We start from the raw sequence: 27,734 nt of genomic DNA on the forward strand, positions 1-27,734 counted from the left end.
ACATAATTGGGCCATCTCCCTTCACGTACCCCCGGCTCCGCCTCTGAATACTAGATCCACAAAGATCCCTTCTAAATGGGCAACAAAAATTAAATCATGATTCTCCAAGGAATGGGGGGCCTCCCCCTTGGGCACCCCCCCTTCTTAACAGGTGCTTAACTTCACAGGTAAAAGTGGATGACTGCTTTACTTCCTTTGAACCCCCCACGCCGAACTGCCACTGTGTGCCAAGCACACGGCATTACCCATTCCTGTACTCCCGACTCACCATTACAGCACGTTTATAGCCACCTTTTGTTCCTCCAGGAACTATCTGAGTTCGTGGCTCTCGCCTCTATATCTCCCGGTCAACGATATAGAAGCCTCAACACTGATTGTTTTATATATTGCAATTTCGTTCTTGTTCTTAGTTTTTCTTGTGTTGCTGTCACAATACTTGATTATCTCTACTCAAAGTAAACGTTTTTTGTGTTAATTTTCTGTATACAGAGCTACTGTTTGTTTCTTTTTTTTTGTAAAGGTCCGTCAACCTCAGTACCATTTTGACAACTGCCCTTAGCAGCTCATGTCCCTTACAATCACATCCCTTAATGCTAAGGGACTAAATAGTCCTTTTAAACGATCCCTCTTATGGAGGGAAGCAGCGACTTCCTGATCTGATATCCTATGCGTACAGGAGACCCATCTATCCTCCCGGAACCCTCCACAATGTACTAATAAACGATACCCCCATATCTTTCATTCCCGCACAGACAAAAAAGTTAGAGGAGTACTGATAGCAGTACGCTCTACAGTGGCATTCACGGTTTCCAATGTAGAGCAAGACCCCGAAGGCAGATTCCTAATTCTGGCTGCTTGTTTTAACAACAGACCCTTGGTAATTGTGAACATTTATGCTCCTAACACTCACCAAAAACCCTTTCTTAAGTCCGTTCTTGCCAAAATACAACATTACCCGAAAGATCAAATCATTTTATGTGGGGATTTCAACGCGGTACCAGATCACGCACTTGACTCCTCATCCCCCCAAAGGAGGAGATCCTCCACCCTCTCCTCCTTTCTACACCTAGAAGAATTCTATGACCCTTGGAGGTGTCAACATGGTACTGAGAGAGACTATACGTTCTATTCTACCGCTCAGAGAACATATTCTAGGATTGACCTGTTCCTGACATCCAAAGTGCTACAAGCAGTTGCGTCCACTAATATTGGTGTAATATCATGGTCTGATCATGCCCCCATCTCTATGGTTCTCAATCTATCCCCTCCTACCACCCCATTTACAATTTGGCGTCTGAACCCTAACCTGATCAGCACTAAGGACATTAGGGAACAGGTCAAAACTGCCATAGAAGATTATTTTGTTCTAAACCAACAATCTGTCCCCAATCCCACCACATGCTGGAACGCTCATAAAGCGGTCCTACGAGGGATTCTATTGAAGCTAGGGGCTCAGGAGAAGAGAAAGCGCTCGGCGACCCTTAACACCCTCCTAGATAGAATAAAGTCTCTAGAAAAGAGTAATATGAATTCGCCCTCTGGCTCTACTCACGCAGAACTCAGTAAACTGAGGTCGGAACTGAGTACTTACCTTCAGAACAAACATGAATTTTATTTACGAAAACTTAAGCTAACCTGGTACTCTCAGGGTAATAAATCAGGGAAAGCTCTGGCCCAACAATACAAGCACAGGACAGCCCAATACACAATCTCCCACCTAATAGATTCTAAAGGCAACAGATTGACTAATCCCAAAGACATAGCCAACTGCTTCGGCACATTTTATCAACAACTGTATAACTTAAAAGATTCCACGACTGAGACGCAGCCCACTGAGGCGACTATCCAGACATTTCTCTCCAAAGTAGCCCTCCCCTCCTTGTCCCCTTTTCAAGCTGCGGACCTAGCCTTACCTTTCTCTCCCCTGGAAATTACAAACGCAATTAAAAGCCTCCCTCTACATAAAGCCCCGGGACCGGACGGTTTTGGAAACGAATATTACAAGACTTTCATTGATGCACTAACCCCACATTTATGTAACTCCTTTAATCACATGCTGGCCACCGGGGAGTTCCCCACAGAATCCTTAGAAGCGACCATTGCCACCATCCACAAACCAGGGAAGGCCCCGCATGACCCAGCTAACTACCGCCCCATTTCGCTACTTAACACCGATCTGAAAATGTATGCCAAACTCCTTGCCACCCGACTTTCACAACACATGACATCCCTCATACACCCGGACCAGGTGGGTTTTATTCCTCGCCGACAGGCCTCAGATGGTACCTGTAGGTTTGTAGATCTTATCCACTGGGCAGAGCACAGTCGAACGCCTTCTCTGTTGATTTCGCTGGATGCAGAGAAGGCGTTAGACAGAGTTCACTGGGGATACCTTAAGGCAGTCCTAAAGAAATTCGGCATAGAGGGCGGGTTCCTACAAGCTATCCTGGGCCTTTACACCTCGTCTACTGCGAGAATCCGCACTTCAGGCATTCTTTCCAACCCCTTTAGAATCACTAACGGCACTCGCCAGGGCTGTCCACTCTCACCATTGATTTTTGCCCTAGTCATGGAGCCATTAGCGCAATCCATTCGTTCACACCCTCATATTTTTGGTATCGATGTGAAAGAAACCTGTCATAAGATAGGTCTATATGCGGACGATGTCATCATAGCTATCTCCGACCCAGTGAAGTCTTTGCCGGTCCTGGCTGAAGTTCTCCATGACTTTGGCAAAGCATCATTGTACAAATCTGCCATGCTTGGTATTGAGATTTCGCCAGCGCTTAAAGCAGAAATTACCAAAATATCGCCCTTCTCCTGGGCCCCCAGTTCCCCTTTGCAATATTTGGGCATCCAACTGGTATCCCCCTCTTCTGCATTGTTACGAAATAACCTTGTCTCCTTGTTTACGAAATTGAACAACTTAACCTCCAATATGACCTCCTTAAAAGCCTCATGGGTTGGTAGGATAGCCCTAACCAAAATGTTTCTCCTTCCACATGTACTTTACTTCTTTCGGACCCTCCCGCTTCCAATTCTTTCAGCAGACCTAGCTAAAATACAGCGTACCTTAGACTCATTCATTTGGGCAGGTCATAAACCCCGCTTGAAATCCTCGGTCCTATGCACTCCCTCAGTCTCAGGAGGGATGGGATCACCAGACGTTAAAAAGTACTACAAGGCTGCCATTCTAGACCAAGGGAAGCAACTGTGGTCGCAAGACCCGAACACAAGGTGGCACCAAATCGAAGCAGCAACTCTCCCAGCTGTGCCACAACTAACCCTAGCTGCGATCTGGTTATCTCTTCCTATCACATGATCCATCCTTCCCACAGTACGTGCCTGTCTAGCTCAATGGAATGCAATACGCCAAGATCATCGGGGCATTCATAAAGACGCATTGAAAAAGCTCCCCTTACTAGCGCTACAATTCCTCTCTCCAGATCTCTCGATCAAGCACTGGTATGAAACAGGAATCAAAACCATTGGAGCCCTGTTTCTTGGTGTAGATCTGAAAGGTTTTCAACAACTGACTTCGGAATTCGGTCTCTCGCATAAGGACTTTTACATTTACCTCAGGCTCAGACACATCGTCTCTCAAAGCTTGACATCTCCAGAACCCACCTCCAAGGAACTTCTCCATTTTTACAACCGTCCCCTTAATGTCTCTAAAGGCATATCCTTCATTTACAAGCTTCTCTCTAGACCTACCACGTCCTCAAAACCGTCGAACATGATCTATTGGGAATCCCAACTGCATTGCTCTTTCCCCCTGGAAGACTGGCATCGCGTACTACGCACCCCACTAGTCATCTCCAAAAATGTGACGCACTGGGAAACGGTCATGAAATTGTTCCATAAGTGGTATTATACACCGCAAAAGTTGGCGACCATCTTCCCCACCCACTCTCCAAAATGTTGGAGGAATTGCAACTCCACCGGAGATATGTTCCACATCTGGTGGAGTTGCCCGGTTATCGTTCCCTTTTGGCTTCAAGTCTCCTCTCTCGTCCAGACTTTGACCAACTCTCCCCAACAGCTGACTTCACGAATGGCTCTTTTTGGTCTGGATTCCCAATATTGGCCCCCCACTAGTCTACCTGTAGTACACCACATACTAATCTCAGCACGCCTACTCATAGCTCGTGCGTGGAAAAATCCCCTTTCTCCAACACTTACTGAGCTTATAAATACGCTTAATGCTCATTGCCGCATGGAATCTCTTTTCTCCAGAATAAACATGACAGAACCTAGATTCAACAAGCAGTGGTCTTCCTGGTTAACACACCCAAGCTGTGTTAAGCTTACGTAACCTCGTTGTACACTACCCCCAGACCAGATGGAGCCGGCAGTGAAAGTCACTGGTTTTTTGTAACACTTCTTTTATATCATATGTAACTTAGCTGTGATTCTCCTGAAGCTCTGTCTACTTGACTCAGTTGTCTCTTTTATTTTTTTTCTCTTCTACTCTATCCTACCTTTTTACTGTTCCTTGGCATGGCGTCCCCGCTGGACACAGCCCATTGGGGTGTCAGGCGGGGATGGGATGCCCCCAGATCTACCGGACCTAACTATGCGATAGGCGTAGTATATAGCTGATGGGCACCAGGCCCATATTCTGTTACGCTAGTAACTCATGTTGTTTAAAGTATTATCTATTCATTATCTCCCTACAACTTATGTACAATTGATGATGTCATTCATCTGTTACTGTGATATATTGCAATAAAATCTTTTGAAAATAAATACATTTTGGCTGAAATTCATGAAATACAATTACATATTTGCAAATTGCAGAAACAAAGAAAAACTTGGTTTTTTTTTTCAAAATTGATTTGGGTTATTTTCACAAAAAAATACTTTTGGATGAAATTTGCAAAACAGAAACTAAGAAAAACTTATTTTTTTCAAAATATCAGGTCTTTTTTTGTTCATTTAGCAAAAAATAAAAAACCCAGTAGTAAAAAAATACCACCAAAAGAAAGCTCTAGTTGTGTGAACAAAATGATAAAAGTGTAGTTTGAGTGCAGTGTTGCATGACCACGCAATTATCAGTCAAAGTGTGACAGCTCTGGAAGCTGAAAATTGACCTGGGCAGGAAGGGGGTTAAAGTGCCCTATTTTGAAGTGGTTTAAACATACTTTGGAGGTACAAGGACTTTGGCATGTGTGTGCTGTGTAAAAAGTGACTAAGATAAGATTTTACTGAACCATGTCCACCTCTCACTGTTAGTACAAATTGGCCATACCCACATGTCACCATGCCATTATTTTACTCTGGGTGCTCCCAAGTCTACTGAAAGGCTCCATTCTACTATATAGCCATCAAATTTACTTTTAAAATGTATTTTTAACTAGTTTTGTCTGACTGATTACATTTTGTCTGCTATTTGGCTGGGTAACAGTTCCATCCAACTTGACATTTTTGTTCACTTTTTTTGTTTAATATTTAGTTTTTTTTTACCTTGATAATGGTTATAGAAGCCTCTAGGTCCCTATTAATAACAATCCACTCCCTGCTAGGTGTTACATATACTGTATGTGTTTTTCAGTTAAGAGCAAGATGTTGTGCTTGTGTTCATTTCAAATGTCCAACCAACTTTTTCAATATATGGATAGCTTTTTTGGTAGATATTGCTGTAGACTTTGTTATTGAGCCTTTTTAAACACTCACAGTGCTATAAAACTAAAAGTTATGGGAGTGTGGACTAAATGTATCTCACCAAAGCCTCAGTTCACAAAGCCACATATGTTTTTTGTTTTTGTTTTTGCTTATGGTCATTATTTTAGTTGAACAAAGAGATTTTATACACATAAATAAATGTAGAATTAAATTGTAGAATTATGTTGTGGTTTTGTCACTACAGGACACAGGACACTACATAGAAAAGAGACGCTGCACTAATATAGTCCAATTAATGCAAGATATTTGATTGTAGAAATAAATATCATGTTTCTAATGGCCAAATGATTAAAAATAAACCAGATTCTTCTAGAAATTACACCACAGTGAGTTCAATCAATGAAATGTGCCACCACCTTTAGAAAAACTCGCTTACAAGATGACAAGCAAAAGCAGGCATGTGGCCATAGCCCAGCCAAGGCCTTTGCTTGCATGGAAGATCGTGGACATAAGCTCTGGATGGATGGCTGCATAAGTATATCCAACCACCAATAGCACCACTCAATCCAGGACCATTAATTCAGCAACAAACTCAGCAGTAAACCAAGAAAGAGAAAACCAACCATAGCGTAATATTGTCTAACTGGATACTGCACTTACATTTAGAAAGTTTAAAATCTGCGCATAAAAAAAAAGCAGAGCCGGCCGACTACAAACAAACTCTTCCTGTCCTCCTAAGGAGACAGCATGGTGACGTCAGCATGTATTAGACTATAGCCACATGCCTGGTTTTGCTTGCCATCTGGTAAGCAAGTTTTTCTAAAGGTGGTGGCACATTTCATTGATTGAGCTCACTGTGGTGTCATTTCTAGAAGAATCTATTATTTTTCCATCATTTGTCCATTAGAAACATGATGTTTATTTCTACAATCAAATATCTTGCATTAATTGGACTATATTAGCGTGACTTCTCCTTTCTATGTTTATTTTGTGTATATTTCACATTAAGCTGCTGCTCATTGGATTACAAATTTATTAATTGATTAAACAATTAATTTTTAACTGATACATTAGTCATACGGAGGAACCAGAAACCTTTCTCTGTGAGATGGACCCTCAGACTACAAATTTATTGGTTGATCTAAAGAGATTGTACAATAAGATTGTAGTGTGTGCAACCAACAGTATGCATATGAACGTTAAACCACTGCATTTTATATAGGAGTACACAATAAACATGAAAAACAGTACTGTGGGTGTTATTTATAACAATCACATAAAAACAAGATTTGGAAAAAAATATCTCATGTACCAGACCAAATCACATTAAAATGTACAGTATTTTTCATAGTTTATCATATTTCCTAGTTTTGTTCCAGCAAGATACTTCTCAAACTGTGCATCCACCTCTTTGCTCTGTTCTTCGGTAAAAAGGCTCTTCCAGTCCCCTACTTCTTCTTTAAATGCAATAAAAATAATAGATTTTATTTTAAGAGTTGGAATCAAAATACAATCATACAAGCACTTGATTAAAAAATCATTTTGGAATCATAGCCTATAAAATTAACACCATTTCTAAATTTAACAGCTAAATATGAAACATAATCTTTTGAAAGGCATGCATACATTTGAAATCTTGTATTTTGAGACCCAGGGCAATGTATGTCTTTAGCCTAATGTACAATGATCATCCTAACAATGCAATAACTATTATTGTTGGCTGCTCACAATACATAGGGTTATTCAGTTAACCACTTAAAGAGGAAGTAAACACTGATGGGTTATACTTCCTCTTTTGTTTCCTGCAAACTCTGCAAAGTAAAAGCATAATAGGCTACTATGCATCGCATAGTAGCCCATTATGTGGCACTTACCTGCAAACGAAGCCCACGCTGTCCCTGCTACAGGAAGCACCCATCTTCGTGCCTCTTCCTTGCGGGGCCGAGGGCTCAGGCTGTGTGACTGGCCAGAGCCACATGTTGTCACTTCCACGCATGTGCGCCGGAGCCGCCAGTCATGGCACACGCTCGGGAGGACAATTTAAAAAAATATATATATATTTTTTTTTTACTTTTTGCTATAATAAATAAAAAAAAATAAAATAAAAATGAAACTAATTTCTTCATCAGTTTAGGAAAATATGTATTCTTCTACATATTTTTGGTAAAAAAAAAAATCGCAATAAACGTATATTGATTGGTTTTCACAAAAATTATAGCATCCACAAAATAGGGGATAGATTTATGGCCTTTTTATTTTTTACATTTTTTTTACTAATAATGGCGGTGATCAGCGATTTTTAGGGGGACTGTAACATTGCGACGGACCAACCAGACACCTAACTAACATTTTTGCCAATTTTTTGGGAACCAGTGACATTATTAGAGTAATCAGTGCTAAAAATATTCACTGTTATTGCACTAATGACACTGGCAGGGAAGGGGTTAAATGACACCAGGGGTGATCAAGGGGTTAAATGTGTTTACTAGCTGTATGGGGGACTGTGCCACTGGGGAAACACACAGATCTGCATAGCAGAAAGATAGGATCTGTGTGATCTCCCTTGTCTCCCGCGTGCACCCACAAATCGTTCAATGACAGCGATTCATGGGATCGAGCCACATTGTGGTACAACTGCGTCGGCTGGTCCTTAAGCAGTTAAACATTAGTTAGTGCATTGAGAAAAGAACAATGCTTAAAGCAATCAGCCATTTTTTGCACTATAAACAAAAGAAGAGCAACAAGTTTGAAAAAAAAAACACAATATTTTTTACTTTTTTCTATAATAAATATCCCAATTAAAAAAAAAAAAACATTTTTTTTTCCTCAGTTTAGGCCAATATGTATTCTTCTACATATTTTTGGTAAAAAATATTGCAATATGCGTATATTGATTGGTTTGGGCAAAAGTTATAACGCCTACAAAATAGAGGATAGATTTTTGGCATTTTTTTATTATTATTTATTTAGTAGTAATGGCGGCGATCTGCGATTTTTATCATGACTGCAACATTGCAGCGGACATATCGTACACTTTTGACACGATTTTGGGACCATTCACATGAATACATCAATCAGTGCTATACAAATGCATTGATTACTGTATAAATGTCACTGGCAGGGAAGGGCTTAACACTAGGGGCGATCATGGGGTTAATTGTGTTACCTAGGGAGTGATTCTAACTGTAGGGGGAGGGGACTCACAAGGGGAGGCGACGATCGGTGTTCTTCTGTACTGGCAACACATGATCAGTCTCCTCTCACCTGAAAAGATGTGGACTGTCCTGCTCTGTTAACGGGCAATCGTGGGTGCCCAGCAGACATCATGGCCACTGGGCACGCACATCGGCTCCTGAGTGATGCGGCGGGGGTGCGCAATGCACTCCCCAGACGGCCGGGAAGCCCAGGATGTCATATGACACCCACTCAGGATGGGAGATCCCTCCTGCGGACATCATATGACTAAGGCTGGGATGGGAAGTGGTTAAACAAAGGGCCAGTTTACTGTCCTCCAGAATTTAGGGGGCCAGAGTGTGGCCAGTGGAAGTATAAAATGTCCTGGCATTAGTAGGAATAAACTATGCCGAGGTCTTGGTATTAGGGGAGGAATAATGCCTGATGTTGGTGTCAGTGAGAGGAATAGTGCCCATCATTGGTGTCAGTGGAAGCAATAGAGACCCATTGTTGGTCTCAGTGGCAGAAATTATGATCCCTTGTCAGTGTCATGTCATTGGACCCTGTGCTGCAGTTTGGAGACCACTGATCTAGCAGCATTAGTCACTAAAAATACCTGCTAACCACCTCTAGCAATGTGATGGTCCTCTCTCGCAGATATTTAAGTTTAACCTTTTCCTTTAAATGTAATATCTGAAAACTAATATACATTGTGAGTGAGGACTAAAAAAAATATTTGAAACTTAATATTTTTTTTATTTTGCAACAAAATGTATATTCACACCTGACTGGTGCAGCCCCCATCAATTAAATATCCATATCAATTAACAGTATATCTTCTTTTGCAAGCTGGACCTTCTAAGTCAGTTTTTTTTTTTTTTTTTTTTTTTTAGGATTTAAACTGTTTGTGTTTTTTATTCGATAGGAAGGTGAATATACAAAATGTGTCACTTTCAAACTATTCTTAGGACAAGTTAACACAGAAGAAACCACAAAACAACAAAAACCACAAAAAAAAAGCAAAAAACTTAAAAATTAAACACAAATAAACTCTAAGTCAAATTTTGATCTGATGAATATAACAAAAGTTTGCAATGACATTGGAGTGAACAGTTCTGCTTGGCTAGATATAATTTGCATGGGTTGATTAGTTAGGCTGTCATGGAGCGGCTGATTTACTAATGAATTTGAGAATGTTCAATCAAAACTGACCAACTTTACAATAACATACTGAAAGAGGCACTAGGAACTTTTACAATTGCACATGGATTCAGTTAAAGGAAAGTTAAGGAAAAACTGAAAAAAAAAACTTTGTAGCTCTGGTGAGGTGGTTCCCACACAGCAAGACTTTCCTCTATGGAAAGTAGATCAAATCATAGAATTACAGGAAGCAGTGCCAGATCAAAACAAGGTGAAAAAGAGTCCAAGATCACTTTATTGTTGGTTAAGGAAGTCATATAAAAACACCCAAATCTTTTGGGGGCAATACCAATCCCCCTTTTCATCAAAGCTCAACACAGGATGGACACAGGGAAAACAGTGACTTCACAAATCTATATTAGAATCAGTATTGAACTTGGTAACAAGTCCTATTTGCAACCTCAGAACACCCAATAAGGAGATAGTATGCGTCTGGACAAAATTACGAGGCATGTTCACTAATGCCAGGAGTCTGACGGACAAGATGGGAGAACTAGAGCAGCTACTGTATGAGGAGGAATTTGATTTTGTGGGAATTTCAGAGACTTGGTTCAATAGCTCTCATGATTGTCTGGCAACCATTCAAGGTTATTCCCTATATCATAGGGAGGGTAAAAAAAGGGGGAGGGGTATGCATGTATATCAAAAATGAGATATAGGTGAATGTGAGGGATGACATCACTAATGGAGCAAGGGAAGAGGTGGAATCCTTATGGGTAGAGTTACAAAGGGAGGAAACCAAGGAGAAAGTAATACTAGGAGTATGCTATAGGCCCCCTAACCTGAGGGAGGAGGGGGAGACTGACCTCCTATCGCAGTTTGGAATGGCGGCAAGGATGGGAAGTGTTATTATAATGGGGGATTTTAATTATCCAGACATAGACTGGGCTGAAGGAACAGAGCATTCTTCTAAGGCTCGCCTTTTCCTAAATGTGTTACAGGCCGATTTCATGGGACAGATGGTAAATGCACCAACAAGAAACAATGCGTTACTAGAACTACTGATTACTAACAATACAGACTTAGTCGCGGATGTAGAAATACAGGGCAACTTAGGAAACAGCGAGCACAGGTCAATTAGTTTCAGCATAAATCACACAAATAGGAAGCGTAAGGGGAATACAAAGACACTGAATTTCAAAAGAGCCAACTTTCAGAAACTACGCTCCTTGCTAAAAGATACTAAATGAGATAAAATCTTAGGAACAAAGAACACGGAGGAAAAATGGGTGTGCTTTAGTAGCATATTAAATAAGGGGAATTAACCAATACATCCCACAGGGTAATATATTTAAAAGAGCTAATAAAAGCCCTGGGTGGCTTAACGCCAACGTAAAAATTCATAAAAAAAGCAAAGAAGAAGGCCTTCAAAATATACAAGGCTGAGGGAACATCAACAGCATTCCAACTGTACAAAGAATGCAATAAGAAATGTAAAGGTGTAATCAGGGTGGCTAAGATAGAACACAAAATGCACATAGCGGAGGAGAGAAAGAAAAATCCCAATATGTTTTTTAAGTAGGGATGAGCCGAACACCCCCCGGTTCGGTTCGCACCAGAACTTTCGAACGGACCCCAAATTCGTACGAACGTTAGAACCCCATTGAAGTCTATGGGACTCGAACGTTCGAAATTAAAAGTGCTAATTTTAATAGCTAATATGCAAGATACTGTCCTAAAAAGGGTTTGGGGACCTGGCTCCTGCCCCAGGGGACATGGGTCAATGCCTAAAATGTTTTTAAAAATGGCCGTTTTGGCGGGAGCACTGATTTTAATGACGATTAAAGTGAAAAAAAAAAAGTGAAATATTCCTTTAAATATGGTGCCTGGGGGGTGTCTGTAGTATGCCTGTGAAGTGCCACGTGTTTCCCGTGTTTAGAACAGTCCCTGCACAAAATGACATTAAACGGAAATAACACCATTTAAAACTGCTTGCGGTTTTAATGTTATATCTGGTTCCTGCAATATGGTTGAAAATCATTGAGAAAAATGGCATGGGTAGCCCTCCCTGCCCATTACCAGCCTATTTGGGTCTTGTACGCATATTAAGGGGAACCCTGTACCCATATTAAAAAAAGGAAATGCGTGTGGCCCCCAGGCCCTATATACTCAGAACAGCAGTATACAGGTGGTGCAAACAAGACAGGGACTGTGTAGGTTTGTTGTGTTAAGTTGAATCTGTTTGTAATTTTCAACTGGTACATTTTTAAAGTGTAGCTCCAGTCAAAAAAACTATTTTTAAGCTTTTTGGAAAACATAGGGAAGGGTTATCACCCCTGTATAATTTGTTTTGTCGTCCATCTTTTTTCATCTCACTTGCTGTTGTCTCCTTCCGTTTGCAAGTAGGAGATGTTTGTAAATTGGATGTTTGAAAGTAGGGGCCTGTCCTATATGCTCTGCAGAAATGGCAGAACAAGGTGTTGGTTTTGCCACAACATTGTAAGCCCTCAAAGTGACTCTTGGTGGGCGCTGGAGCGCCCTGCTGTGAACGATTATATTAAGAATTGTAATTACATGCCATTGTTGAACAGTGGTAGAAAAATTGACCTTTGGTGGTTGTGGTGCTGGTGCCACAACACTATAAGTCCTCACCGTTACTCTGGGTGGGCACAGGAAGGGGCCCTCCTGTGAAATATTATATCAAGAATTGTAATTACATCTCCCTGTTAAACAGGGACAGAAAAATGTGGCCTTAGGCACTGCTGCTGGTGCCACCACACTGCAACCTCTTCCATATACTCTAGTTTTATTGCAGGAATTAGCCCTGCTGCAAAGCATTGCATCAAAAATTGTACTTAAACGCCCCTGTTAAACAGGGGCAGAAAAATTGGGCCTTAGGCACTGGTGCTGGTGCCACCACACTGCAACCTCTGCCATATACTCTAGTTTTATTGCAGGAATTAGCCCTGCTGCAAAGCATTGCATCAAAAATTGTAATTAAACGCCCCTGTTAAACAGGGGCAGAAAAATTGGGCCTTAGGCACTGGTGCTGGTGCCACCACACTGCAACCTCTGCCATATACTCTAGTTTTATTGCAGGAATTAGCCCTGCTGCAAAGCATTGCATCAAAAATTGTAATTAAACACCCCTGTTAAACAGGGGCAGAAAAATTGGGCCTTAGGCACTGGTGCTGGTGCCACCACACTGCAACCTCTGCCATATACTCTAGTTTTATTGCAGGAATTAACCCTTCTGCAAAGCATTGCATCAAAAATTGTAATTAAACGCCCCTGTTAAACAGGGGCAGAAAAATTGGGCCTTAGGCACTGGTGCTGGTGCCACCACACTGCAACCTCTCCCATATACTCTTGTTTGATTGCAGGAATTAGCCCTGCTGCAAAGCATTGCATCAAAAATTGTACTTAAACGCCCCTGTTAAACAGGGGCAGAAAAATTGGGCTGATGGCATCAACCAGAACCAGAAATGTTCTTCCAACATATCAGCGGAGGAGGAAGAGGATAGACAATCAACATAACAGGACAGTCACTCAGCATCAGCATAGGCAGTCTTGAAGGGATGTGATATTTCAAAAAAAATTATTCTGTTACATCAGCTTCAGGTGCTTGGTAGCTGTGGATGATCCAAGACTGATTCATCTTGATGAAGGTCAGTCGATCAACTGATTCGGTGGACAGGCGCACCTTGTGATCGGTAACAAAGCCACCAGCAGCACTGAAGGTGCGTTCCGAAAGAACGCTGGATGCAGGACAGGCCAGTAGCTCAATTGCATACTGTGCAAGCTCTGGCCAGTGATCCATCCTCAATACCCAGTAAGCCAGAGGATTTTCGGTGGGAAAGGTGTCCAAGTCTGACCTTGCCCCTAGGTATTCCTGCACCATGTAAATCAGACGCTGGCGATGGGTGCTGGAACCAATCATACCTTGGGGCTGCGGACTAAAAAATTGTCTGAAAGCATCAGTCAGACGGCCACCTTCTCCACCGCTCCTTCTGACCGATGCCTCAGCAACACGTTGTCCAGGACCAGGAGTTTGTAACCTCCCAGTCTCTGGGAACGCGTTGCACAGACCTTTCTGCAAGGCCTCCCGGAGATGTCTCATCCTCTGCTCCCTCTGCGATGGCAAGATAAAGCCGGCAACCTTACCCTTGTACCGTGGATCAAGGAGAGTGGCCAGCCAGTAATGGTCCCTCTCCTTGATCCGAAGAATACGAGGATCCTTCCGCAGGCTTTGCAGGATCAGGGAGGCCATGCAGCGTAGGTTAGCTGAGGCATTCGGTCCGGAGTCCTCTGGGTCACTAAGGACAACATGATCCGCAGCTACCTCCTCCCAGCCACGTACAAGTCCACTTGTTTCTTGGGACTGTAAATCATCCCTACAAGACTGCTGCTGCTGATGCTGAGTGCCAGCCTCCACCTCCATGCTGACACAATCATCCTCCTCCTCCTCTTCCTCCTCCTCATCCTCTTCCTGTGTGATGGGTGGCACAGCAGGAACACTGTCTGGATAAAGGGGGACTTGAGAGGCAAGGAAGTCCTCCTCTTCCTGCCTCTGTTCTGCCTCAAGTGCCCTGTCCATTATTCCACGCAGCGTATGCTCGAAGAGGTGGACAAGAGGTACAGCGTCACTGATGCATGCACTGTCACTGCTCACCATCCTTGTGGCCTCCTCAAACGGTGACAGGACAGTGCATGCATCCCTGATCATGCCCCACTGGCGTGGTGAGAAAAAACCAAGCTCCCCTGACCCTGTTGAGTTCCATCTGGTGGGCATGTCACATATAAGGCGGTTCTTGGGAAGGTTCAACTCCTTTTGGAGCTCAGCCAGCCGAGCACAGGCATTAAATGATCGGCGGAAATGCACACAGACTTTCCTGGCCTGCTTCAGGACATCCTGTAAGCCGGGGTACCTGCCCAAGAACCGCTGCACCACCAGGTTAAGGACGTGAGCTACACAGGGCACATGGGTCAGTTGTCCCTGTCGGAGGGCGGAGAGGAGGTTGGTGCCATTGTCACAAACCACCATTCCTGGCTTAAGCTGGCGTGGCGTCAACCACCTCTCGGCCTGCCCCTGCAGAGCTGACAAAACATCCGCCCCAGTGTGGCTCCTGTCCCCCAAACAAACCAGCGCAAGCACGGCATGGCATCGTTTTGCCTGCGTACTTGCGTAGCCCCTGAAACGCCTACGAAGCACCGCTGGTTCTGAGGACAGAGCACTGGAAGAGGCCATGGAGGAAGAAGAAGAGGAGGGGGTGGAGGAGAGAGGTGTGTCACAACCAATAGTAGCATTTTGGAGGCGTGGTGGCGGAACAACCTCCAACACTACTGCACCTTGTCCTGCATCCTTCCCAGCTGCCAGAAGAGTGACCCAATGGGCCGTGAAAGACAGGTAACGTCCCTGTCCATGCCTGCTGGACCATGAGTCAGCAGTAATATGCACCTTACCGCTGACCGCCCTGTCCAGCGAGGCAAGGACATTGCCTTCCACATGCCGGTAGAGAGCCGGAATCGCCTTCCGTGAGACCTTCCGTTTGGGGACCTGCCACTGAGGAACCGCACATTGTACAAACTCACGGAAGGGGGCCGAGTCTACCAACTGAAAAGGCAGCAGTTGAAGTGCTAGCAATTTAGCCAAGCTAGCATTCAACCGCTGGGCATGTGGATGGCTGGGAGTGAACTTATTCCGCCGGTCCAGCAGCTGGGGCAGGGACATTTGCCTGCTATAATCGGACGTGGGTGTACCGCTAGCAGAGTTCCCGGAAGCACTTGGCTGTGACACACCTAATTCTACACCTTCATTCCTCTCAGAGCAGGTTTCAGAGAGGACTGAAGGTCTAGTGGGGTTGGAGATGCCAGCTGATGAGGAGCAAGGAGAGGTCCGCTTTGTTCTTTGGTGTGGGTCTTTGAGGTACGCTTGCCAACGAGCTGCATGGCAGGTCAACATATGTCTGGTCAAGCATGTGGTGCCCAAGCGGCTGATGTTTTGGCCACGTGAGATACGCTTGAGACATATGCTGCAAATAACAGCGGTACGATCTGATGCACTCGTCTCAAAAAAGGCCCACACCAAAGAACTTTTAGAATAACGCGCAGAGGCAGCGCTCTGCACAGGCGGAGCTCTGCGGTGTGATTCAGTCGGTGTGCTGCCCCTAAGCTGGCCCCCGGAGGGCATCCTGCCTCGTTGGACATGTGCCTCCTCCTCCTCCCTCCTTCCAGGCACCCACGTGGAGTCAGTGCCCTCATCATCCCCTCCCTCTTCATCGCTGTAGCAAACCTGGCAGTATGCTGCAGCTTGTGGAACATGACTGCCAGATTGCTGTCCTTCTTGAGCATCCCCTCTCTCTGCGCTCACGCTACTGCCTTCCTCTAGCTGAGTGTCATCATCAGAGCCCACAAAACACTGGGCATCCTCCTGGAGAATGTACCCAACACTGTGCTCAAAGAGTTCAGGAGACTCCTCAGGAGGACGTGGTGGGTCTAGGGAAGGAGTCACTGATGATGACATTGAGAGGAGGGAAGACGATGCGTTGGCAGCTGTTTTGCTACTACCCTGAGACTGGGTGAGAGAGGATGAGGAGGATGAAGAGGGCTTGGTCATCCACTCTACCAAGTCGTTGGCATGTTGCGGTTCAACATGTCCAGCTGCCGAAAAGAAGGACAAGCGTGTCCCATGGCCACGTGCTGATGACAATGCACCGCGTCCACGACCAGGACTGTTGTCTCTAGACACAGAGCCTGCTTGCCCTCTTTTATCGGCTCGCGCCTGTCTGCCTCTCCTTGCTGGCCTTCCAGACATGGTAATGGCCTGAAGGGAGTTGGGTAAAAAAGCAGTTGGGTAGTGTATATTGTGCTAGAGGCACACAACACCCACTAACTCCTGCAGATGCCTTTATTATAGAACACCAGAGATAAAGGGGTATATACAGATGTATACTGTGCTGTGCTGGAGGCACACACAACTTCCAATAACTCCTGCAGATGGCAAGTGGGCTCAAATAGAGAACAGCTATGTAGGTGGATATAGCAGTATGTACTGGGTACAGAGCACGCAGACAGCACGCACTATCTCCTAACACTACTGACTGCAAGCTCTATTATAAAATATAGATCACTAGCTATATAGGTGAGGTGAATATAGCGGTGTATACTGTGGTCAGGGCACGCAGACAATAACCACTACACAACAGCAAGATCGAAAATCGGCCGAAAACGATCGGTGTGTACTGTGTTGAAGGTACACAGAACACCCACTGCTTCAGACGCCAACACACTACACAAGGCTGCCGCGCTGGCGGCCTTATATAGTGTGGGGCACGCACTACACAGCCTGAGCTATGATTGGCCACAGGCATCCTGCCTGTGGCCAATCATGGCTCTCCTCGCTGCTGGCGCTGCGATTGGCCAAGCATGCGGGGTCACAGTGCATGCTTGGCCAATCATGAGCCAGCAATGCACTGCGCCATCGCAGTGCATTGTGGGCCGTGAGCGCCACACGAATTTGGCGCGAACGGACCAAAATGTTCGGACTTCGCCGAACGGACGAACAGCCAATGTTCGAGTCGAACGTACGTTCGACTCGAACACGAAGCTCATCCCTATTTTTAAGTACAAAAATAGTAAAAGAGGAAGGACAGATCATATTGGCCCCATAAAGAATTATGAAGGGCTTTAGATTACAAAGGATGGTGAGATGGCAAAGGTTTTGAATGTATTCTTCTCCTCATTCTTCACAAGGGAAACAGGGGACTTCAGTAACTACAACTGCAATGTTTACCCTCATGACATGTCACAGGAAGCACCACAATGGTTAATCGAGGATAAAATCAGAAGCAGACTTGAAAAACGTAAAGGGGTTGTAAACCCTCATGTTTTTTCACCTTAATGCATCCTATGCATTAAGATGAAAAAACACCTGGCAGTAACTGCCCCCCCCCCCCAGCCCTCCCCAACCATTTTACTTACCTAGGCATCATATTTCCCTCGCCAGAGACACAATGTCCCTCTCTGCACGGGGCCCAGCTCTTGATTGGATAGATTGATAGCAGCACAGCCATTGGCTCCCACTGCTGTCAATAAAATTCAATGACGGGCGCCAGGGGGCATGGCTGAGTCCAGCATTTGTGTCTATGGACGCTGAATGCTGGACAGCGCCTGCAAGGTTTCCCCCAGGAGAGTGATGTCCTAGGGGGTTATCTGATGTGGGGAGGAGCTACCAGCGCCGCCTGGGGACTCCAGAAGAGGATGAACGGGGCCAGCTGCACAGTGGAGGTAAGTATGATATGTTTGTTATTTTAAATTTAAAAAAATGAGGGTTTACAATCACTTTAACATAAATAATTTACCGGGACCAGGTGGCTTGCACCTGAGGGTCCTTAAGGAACTCAGTCAAGTAATTGCCAGACAGTTGTAACAAATTTTTATGAACAGTCAATCGACTGGTATGGTACCAGTTGATTGGAGAAAAGCCAATGTAGCACCAACCTTTAAAAAGACCAAGATATATCCATGGGATCTACAGACCAGTTAACCTAACATCAATAATATGCAAGCTCTTTGAAGGAATGATAAGGGACTATATACAAGATTTTAGTAATGAAAACGGTATCATTAACAGTTATCAGCATTGATTCATGAAAAATCGTTCTTGTCAAACAAATCCACTACCCTTCTATGAGGAGTTGAGCTGCCATCTAGATGAAGGAAGGCCCGTAGACATAGTGTTTTTGGATTTTGAAAAGGCATTTGATGCAGTTCCCCACAAACATGTACTATACAAGCTAAGGTCTGTCGTCATGGACCAAAGGGTGAGTACATGGATTAAAAACTGGCTACAAGGGTGAGTTCAGAGTGTAATGATAAATAGGGAGTACTCGGAATGGTCCAATGTAGAAAGTGGGCTCCCTCAGGGATGCTAAGCTAAGCAGGGGAATAGCTTCAACCCAGGATATGGAAACCTTGCAAGAAGATCTGAACAAATTAATGGGATGGGCAACTATATGGCAAATGAGGTTTAATGTGGAAAAATGTAAAATAGTACAATCTCCTCACTAGGGGGAGAACCTATGGGGGAATCTAGGATGGAAAGGGACCTGGGAGTACTAGTAGATGACAGGCTCAGCAATGGCTTGCAATGCCAAGCTGCTGCAAGCAAAGCCAATAGAATATTGGCATGCATTAAAAAGAGAATTAACTCCAGAGATAAAACAATAATTCTCCCACTCTACAAGACTCTGGTCCGGCCGCAAATGGAATATGCCATCCAGTTCTGGGCTCCAGTCCTCAGGAAGGATGTGCTGGAAATGGAGAGAGTACAGAGAAGGGCAACAAAGCTAATAAAAGGGACTGGAGGATCTTAGTTATTAGGAAAGATTACAAGCACTGAACTTATTCTCTCTGGAGAAGAAACGCTTGAGAGAAGATATGATTTCAAAGTACAAATACTGTACCATACTGGTGATCCCACAATAGGGATAAAACTTTTCAGCGAAAAGGCATTTAAAAAGACTTGCGGCTATTCACTAAAATGAGAGGAAAGCGATTTAACTGGAAACAGCATAGAGGGTTCTTTACGATAGGAGCGGTAAGAATGTGGAATTCTCTTCTCTATAGCTTTGGTTTCAGCAGGGAGCGTAGATCATTTCAAAAAACTATTAGATAGGCACCTAAACTACCACAACATACAGGGATATACATGTAATGTTGATATAAAAGTGCACACACACACACACACACACACACACAGGTTGGACTTTATGGACTTGTGTCTTTTTTCAACCTTACCAACTATATGTTACTATGAACTCTCTTGACAGCAGTTGTGGAGCAAGTTTTATACTGTGTTGAGCCTTGGTAGTGTTGCCCCTGAAATGCATTGGTTGTTTTTACTTACTTTACCTACTATTAAAATTTGGGATTCTGTATTTATATGGCTTGAGCAACTTTATAACATGCCTATTTTTACTTCTGTGAATAGATTTTTTTTTTTGCTAAATGAACATCTAAAACTGTATTATTTGTTTGCACAGCAAACTCTAAATAAGTTTACCTTTTCGGAAGAAAACAATCCCAAGATCTCTATGTGTTTTACTGGATTTTTCCTTCATAGACGAAAAAGTCGTTTTTTCCTTTACCAACCTGATTGGCTCATCCGTCAGAGCTAAGCCATAGAAGTCACTTATTTTTTTCAGCTCTTTCAGAAGGTCCTTTAGACAAGAAATATATAAATAGCAATCATTGCTTTAATGATTTATTATCAATAGCAAAAAATTTGTTTTTATATAATTAACAAGATTATGTCACTTCCTCTATAGTATTGAAGGACACTTTCCAGTGAATGTACTTGCAAAATAATGGAACATATTCAACCAATTCACAATGGGGTAGGTGAACACATTCAGCTTCATCTTGTTCACCATTGAGATAAGCCCTCAGGATTTAACAAATCAAGAAATAAGGTGATACCATTGATAGCGAACAAATTAGCTGACAGAGTGGGCAGTAAAATGTTGGGGAGAGGGTATGGGAAGGCTTACAAATCTACACATTAGAGGTGTCATGCTGTCCAGTGCTAATATTCCAGCTGGCATGCTATTGAGGGCCTGAAAGATAGAAAGGGCCTCTATGAATAAGCCCCACATGGGCAAAATGCATTAATGGATTCTATGGGTGGAGAACTTAACTGAAGCCAATTTTCATTATCCCTTACTATTTTTCTCTTTACAGTCTGCTGATCCTGTGTGCAGCCGAGCACCATTTTTCTGTAGTCATAACATCTTAGAGCATCAAAGGAAGTCAGAGCTGGAAGACCTTAGGTCTGCACTTGGAGCAAATAGCTAAATAAAGCTCAACAGCTATCAGGGACTGCAGGTCACACCAGGGGCAGACTGACCATTGGGCTACTTGGGCACTGCCCGAGGGCCCTGGGCCACTAGGGGGCCCAATCAGGGTTGCCAACCTCAGTAAAACCAGGGACAGTATGTAAAAATCTGTGTTTTTTTACATCTGTCTCTGAAATGTCCCTTACCAACATCATTATGGTCTAAAAATCCTGAGATTATAGCTGCCCCACCTCTCCAATACCTTCTCAGCCAATAGAAACATGTCTGTGTATACTGTGTGTACATGTATGTGTATACTGTGTGATTGTATACTGTGTGGCCCCATAATCTCTGATTGCCCAGGGGCCCCATGAGTTGTCAGTCCTCCCCTGGGTTACACTATGATTGAAATTTAAATGTAAGAGTATATCAATTCAGGAACACCAGCTCAGTCCTCTCCTGTTGTCTTTTTTGGAGGATAGAAACATTCTAAGCACAGAAATGGTCTCAAATAAATCTCAAGAACATCTATTACAGTTTAAACAAAATATACAGACTGGTGGAATCATTGTCGACTACAAAACACAATCAAAAGTTAAAAGTATTCATTTGGTTGAGTACATTCTTAAAGGGGTTGTAAAGGTTTGTTTTTTTATTTTCAAAATAGGTACTTTAAGCTAGTGCATTGTTGGTTCACTTATCTTTTCCTTAGATTTCCCTTCTAAATATTTTTTTTTCTTTGTCTGAATTTCTCACTTCCTGTTCCTCCTCAGTAAGCTGTTCAGTAAGCTGTTCTGGCTGACTAACCACCACTCGGATGATGGTGTGAAGTTTACTGAGGAGAAACAGGAAGTGAGATATTCAGACAAAGAAAAAAAACATTTAGAAGGGAAATCGAAGGAAAAGTTAAGTGAACCAACAATGCAATAGCTTAAAGGAACCTATGTAGAAAATACAAAATTAACCTTTACAACCCCTTTAATTAAATCTTTTTTTTTCTTTCATTTATATCGGGGAATAGGTCCACAGAGACCACGACAACAGTATATTCAAAATGACAGTAGTACAGATACAGATAATTACATGGAAGCAGGATGCAGTATATGTGTGATGTTGATTAAATGATAAAAAAAATTGTTTGTAATCTAAAAAACAAAACCAGTGGGTGCTTCTCTTGTCTACATCTATGTATAGTTTTCCTCTTTAATTTCTGATGTGGGTGTATACATCTACAAAGTTGTTTAATTAAATATTTAAGTCCTTGTAATATAAGCTATTGAAGTATTTTTTTATTGTACATAAATCTACTAAACAAAGACAGCACAAAATTTTAAGTATAAAAGCAGAAGTGTTTTTTAGGTTGACTATGAATAGAAGTTATTAGGATTACTATAGACTGTAGAGCATACACTTACCGCTTTCATGTCTTCAAATGTAAGTACAAGGATATTCGCATGATCGATATGTTTCTCCCATTGAAGAGTGTAATCAAAGTATGATCCATAGATTACTAAGATAAAGATAATATTATGTAACATTCACATTACCATTAAACACAGACAGTTGTATTTCACGAATCCGGTCATCTATCTGCCTGCGCTTCTGAAGAAGCTCTGCTCCTATCGATCTATATAAAATTTTAAAGTAAATGTACAAAAAATCTGAGGCCAATATTTTGCTTTCTGCATTACCATACCATTTGCCCTAACTTCCCATTTTGTTGGGCTAAACAAACTATCCAGTATCTAGGAGCACAACTTCCAGCGAGCTCCAGCCTTCTCTTTAAACTAAACTTTTTGATGACCTTAACATTACTATGTCCAGATCTTAAGATATGAAAAATGTTGGCACTGGCTTGGCAGGTGCAATGTCCTAAAAATTAATATAATGCTCCACCCCCTGTATCTGTTGCAAACTCTGCATATTCCAAAAACCTTCTTTAGCGTGGTTTGGGCCAAATGTATTAAATTAATTTGGCAGGGTAAAGAAGCCTGTATCAGCAGAATTCCTTTCTTAACATTCAAATCAAAGGCAGGACTGGTTTTCCCAGACCCTGCCATGTACTATGTAGCAGTACATATGGAAAGAGGCATGGACTGTTGTAGGCACGGTTCACAAAAGCTCTAGGTATCTGAGATTCCTTTCCATTTCCCTTAGGAGGAATCCCCTGGATAGGCCAGAAAACAATACTCCAAGTTTACTTAAAGTAGACAGATATAATAAAATATCAGATTTGCAGAGCTTCCCTTCCTTTTTTGACACCCATTGCTGGTCACTAGGGATGGGGGAACAGTTCGGCCCGAGCATGTGTTTGGGCTGAACAGTTGCCCGTTTGGCCGTTCGCTTAACACGTAAATTTGCAGGGTTTTTGTCCCAATGAATACCCTGCAATGCACTGCTGGCTGCGGTGTCCTTCACAACTGATCAGTCAGGCTTTCCCCACTGACAGCTGAATATGAAAAAAAAAATGGCGATAAAAAAAATAAGGAAAAATGCCACCGGGTCCCCCCCCCCCCCACTCCTTTGGGGTCTGATTTTTTTTATTTTAATGGGTGCCCCACGTCAACATTTTAAAAAAAATGGCGTGGTGTCCCCCCAAAACGCTCCATACCAGACCCTTATCTGAGCATGCAGCCTGGCAGGTCAGGAAAGGGGAGGGAATGAGCGAGCGCCCCCCTCCTGTACCATATCAGGCCACATGCCCCCAACATGGGGGGTGGGTGCTTTGCCCCCTCACCCCAAAGCACCTTGTCCCCATGTTGATGGGGAGAAGGGCCTCTTCCCAACAACCTTGGGCTGTGGTTGTCAGGGTCTGTGGGCGGGGGGCTTATCAGAATCTGGAAGCCCCCTTTAACAAGGGGGTCCCCATGTGAATGGGTATCTGGTACATCGTACCCCTACCCAGACACCAAAAAAAGTGTCAAAAAGTAATAACTGCAGGAAACAGTTTTTGACAAGTCCTTTAAAAAAATTGTGTCCCTTGAATTATATCCATCATCAATCACAACGCTCACTGGACCCGAAAAATTGAAAAAAATAAACGCTTCACCTCCTTCTATAATCCCCCTGTATGCCTGCTCTGTGCTTTGATAGTTCTTATATAGGCAAGGGGCGGCATGCACCGTCAGAAGGGGACGGTGGCACTGGGTGACGTAGCCGGTTGGCCCCACCCCTTGCCTATATAAGAACTGTCAAAGCACAGAGCGGGCATACGGCGGGAGGCCTCCCAGGAGGCGGAACATTTTTATTCATTTTTTGGGTCCGGCGGGCTTCGTAATTGATGATGGATAAACATCGAGGGACACTATTTTATTTTTTACTTGTCAAAAACTGTTTACATTTTGACACTTTTTTGGTGACTAGATAGTGGTACGATGTACCCGATACCCATTCACATAGAGGGGGGCCGGGATCTGGAAGCCCCCTTGTTGCAATTGTAACCTTGAGTCATTTTAAATGGGATTTGACTCTTTTTTTTTTTATTTAGAATTGTAATTTTTGCTGTAGCATGTTTTATGCATGCTACAGATGCGCCACTTTACAGGCACTTTAAGCGGACCCCCCAGGAACTATATTTAAATATTTAACTATATTTTTATTGTTGCACTTTGAGCATAACTAAAATATCTGCTCCTGAAAAAACGATTGTTTTAAAAAAAAATGATTGGTACATGTTTCCCTAGGGCAGTACCCAGATCCCCAAACTTACTTGCATATAAGCCTTCAAAATGGGCATGTTTGATTTTTTTCTGTTCAGGTCCCATAGACTGCAATGGGGTTCGCCATTCGGGTTAGAACATTTCCCCTGTTCGGGAGTTCTGCTGCGAACCGAACAGGGGGATGATTGGCCCATCCCTATTGGCCAGCCAGGCCAGCCAGACTTTGCCCCTGGCTTTTCAGAAATTGGTCTGAACAGGGACTCATAAAAGTTTGAAATCTCTTGCCTTCTAACAGATGGGTGAGCATCATCAACCTTTAAACTCACTCTATGATCCCAGAATTGGGAATGTAGAGATTCCAGCAACTCATCCACTTTCTCAGTTTCTTTGCCTAGACCATTCTCTTTCTGAATAAAGCTTACACCATTTGAGGAACTCTGCCAGGACAGAGGCATGGTAAGGAAGACCTTTTCTATACCCTACCAGATGTTAATGGGAATATATTCCCAATAGGATCCAACATACCTATCCAAATGGGAGTAGGACTTAAATACCAAATTCTCCAATATTCAGAGAGACTAAATTCTATTCTTTGTGCACAAAGCCTTGACTAGCAGTAAGTACCAATAAATTACTTACAAGATTCTGACATTGTGCACAGGACCCCAACCATATTTAAAAATGATCTCAGAGGCAAAGTGACCTGTGCTAGAGATGTAAGATATATAAGGGTACACTTCTGCATATATTTCGGGAATGTGCTTCTATCCGTTCATTCTGGCGAGAGGCCCATCATACATTGCAGCAACTTACAGACATTTCCATTATTAATGACCCAGCAGCTGTCCTCTTAAATTAGACTCCTCTTTCTGGAAAATGTTACTAAAAATCACTACTTGTACATCTCTTGAATGTCCCCAAGAGCCTGTATCAATATTATGTAGAAATAGCAGTCTTCATCCACAGTAGCAGAATGGTTTGCTAGGGTGAATGATATACAACACATGGAGCAACTTACAGCCGCCCTAAGGAATAAATATGAAGAACACACATCTAGATGGTTCTAAACGGAACAATATCAATTGAATATATACAATTTTGATTAGCCCTTCTCTACTTTCTTGTTTGTGTGTTCTAAGGGGCACTTTCAGGGATGTCCTCTCTGACACCCCTCCCTCTTAAAGTGTTACTAAACTCACAACGGTAAAAACAGTCTGTGTATGCAGTAAAGCATGCTTGTTATACTCACTGTGGAACCTAAAGAGTTAACCCTCTGCATTATGTAAAATGGCTGTTTGATTCTGTCTTCTCAGATCCTCCCCTTCTTCTGCAGTCCCCAAATAAACTCCAGAGAGAACAGAGCCTTGGGGGCAAGCTGCAAATGCCCAGTTTAGTGTGTATTGGTAGAGAGTTTATTTTTTTCTTGGGAGAGTGCATGTGGTCATCACGGGGGCAATCAGCACTGTCCAGACAGAGGGTCAGGGGTCATGCAGCCTCATAGGACAATCAGGGGAAAAGGAAAACTCCTCCTACAAGCTTTAACCAGACACTGATAGAAGTCACAAGACTGCTCTAACTTCTTATGAGAAAAGGTATTTAGCAGTTTATATTTACTAAAACTGTTGCATTTCCATGTTCTGTGTACTGTGGGAGACCAGATATAGTGAATACAGGGTCCTGAGTTTAGTAACACTTTAATACAACATTATTTTACTATTATTTATTTATTATTATTTTCTCCACAATGAGAAACCACCTCTCTGCTTTTTTCCATCCCTTATTCTCAATACTGTTTCCCGTCCATCCCCAGCTTTGAAATCATAGAAAACTGGTGAGCATTGGGCTTGTACATGTTACTGACGATATGCCCCTTCTAGGGGAGTGGACCAAGATTTGACAGTTGATACTCCTTTCATTTACCAAAGTTAAAATTCACTTTAATAAGTGAGACACGCTCTATTCCTTTGGCAAATCAAACCCACTTTACCTGTAGGTAAAACCAATTGGTAATTAACAAGTACATTTTTTACATTTCACAGACAGCTTACAATAACATATCCCCTTTTATAAAGATGTTTGAGATTATAAGCTAAAACAATGCTAACATTATGCAAAACTTTACAAGGCATGATACAGTTGTAAATATAAAAATAAAGTTGTCTCTTTTTTAGTGCACCTCTTTTTCTAATTGTGCATTTTTAAAAACATTCAATCAGTACCATTTCCAGATATATAATCCTTGAAAAACAAGTCCCAAGATTCATATGTAGGAAGCACAGGATTGTTGTTTGTGAAATGAAAGTAAGACACAGCTGTATCTTTTGGATTCCGAAGGATAAGTAACATCTGCAACAGAAACATAGCTAAAATTGGTATAAAAAAAAACAAAAAAACAAAAAAAAACATTGGGGGTTATTTACTAAAAGAAAATCCACTTTTCACTGCAAGTGCACTTGAAAGTGCAGTCGCTGTAGATCCGAGGGGGACATGCAAGGAAAATAAAAAACAGCATTTTAGCTTGCACATGATTGGATGATAAAATCAGCAGAGCTTCCCCTCATTTCAGAACTACCCCTTCGATTTAGAGCGACTGCACTTCCAAGTGCACTTGCAGTGCAAAGTGGATTTGCCTTTCGTAAATAACCCCCAATGTGTTACTTCAGAAACATATCCACATGATTATTATCATATTTTTTATGCATTGTTATAATATTTATAGTTGCGTAATACAATGTATACTGTATATCAGGAGTAGGTAACCCCCGACACTGGTGCTGCCAGCGGCACTCAAAGCCTCTTTTGCCGGCACTCCAGAATTCCTCACACTGCACCTGCACTGAGGGGGAGGCACTGTGCCCCCACACATTGTAAAAGATGGGAAACATTGTTTGGTCCTCTAACTTTGCTGTAGCTGTGATCGTCAGCTTTTGTGATGGGACAGAGATTGGGTGCAGTTCTGCTGGGGGGGGGGGGTCCCTGTTTCTAGGAGGAGGAGGACTGTCGTTAGCCACTGCTAAACCAACCACAGTCCTGCTAGCTGCATCCACCATCTGGAGGAAGATGACTCGCTTGGTTCCCACTACCAATCTCAGAAAGAAGGGATTTTACTGTGATTGAGAAAACCACAATCAGATGACAGTTTGTGGGAATTTTGTTGAAATTATTCCTGAACCTTTGCATCACTTACTACTGAACCCCTGCACTCAGTGTCCCTTTAAGCCAGAGCCAGTATTCAGCGCAATGAAAATCACACCCAACTCTTGCTGCGGCGATTCACGCCACACTTTTCCTCCGCTGCAGG

General features: G+C 42.9%; 1 protein-coding gene across 1 annotated transcript; it reads right to left on the bottom strand.

Moving 5' to 3' along the window:
* Positions 1–6,645: 6,645 nt before the first annotated feature.
* On the bottom strand, positions 6,646–27,400 carry LOC143987555 (sulfotransferase 6B1-like). The gene is made up of 4 exons (XM_077486357.1): positions 26,653–27,400; positions 22,190–22,284; positions 20,003–20,159; positions 6,646–7,082 (listed from the first exon to the last, which is right to left on the bottom strand). The coding sequence occupies exons 1-4, from the start codon at positions 26,837–26,839 to the stop codon at positions 6,952–6,954; spliced, it is 570 nt and encodes a 189-aa protein (XP_077342483.1). The 5' UTR covers positions 26,840–27,400; the 3' UTR covers positions 6,646–6,951.
* Positions 27,401–27,734: the final 334 nt, after the last annotated feature.

The sequence above is a fragment of the Lithobates pipiens genome, unplaced genomic scaffold (assembly GCF_037356315.1).
Source record: "Lithobates pipiens isolate NorthernLeopardFrog02 unplaced genomic scaffold, aLitPip1_a1.2 Scaffold_18, whole genome shotgun sequence".
Classification (NCBI taxonomy): domain Eukaryota; kingdom Metazoa; phylum Chordata; class Amphibia; order Anura; family Ranidae; genus Lithobates; species Lithobates pipiens.

Bases quoted from the DNA above. Each gene is read 5' to 3' on its own strand.
- LOC143987555 (XM_077486357.1), bottom strand. From the start codon at position 26,839: ATGTTTTTTTTTGTTTTTTTGTTTTTTTTTATACCAATTTTAGCTATG. The intron at 22,285-26,652 runs GTACTGATTGAA...TCTTTATCTTAG, and splicing joins GGATTATATATCTGGAAATG to TAATCTATGGATCATACTTT. The intron at 20,160-22,189 runs GTAAGTGTATGC...TCTTGTCTAAAG, and splicing joins CATTTGAAGACATGAAAGCG to GACCTTCTGAAAGAGCTGAA.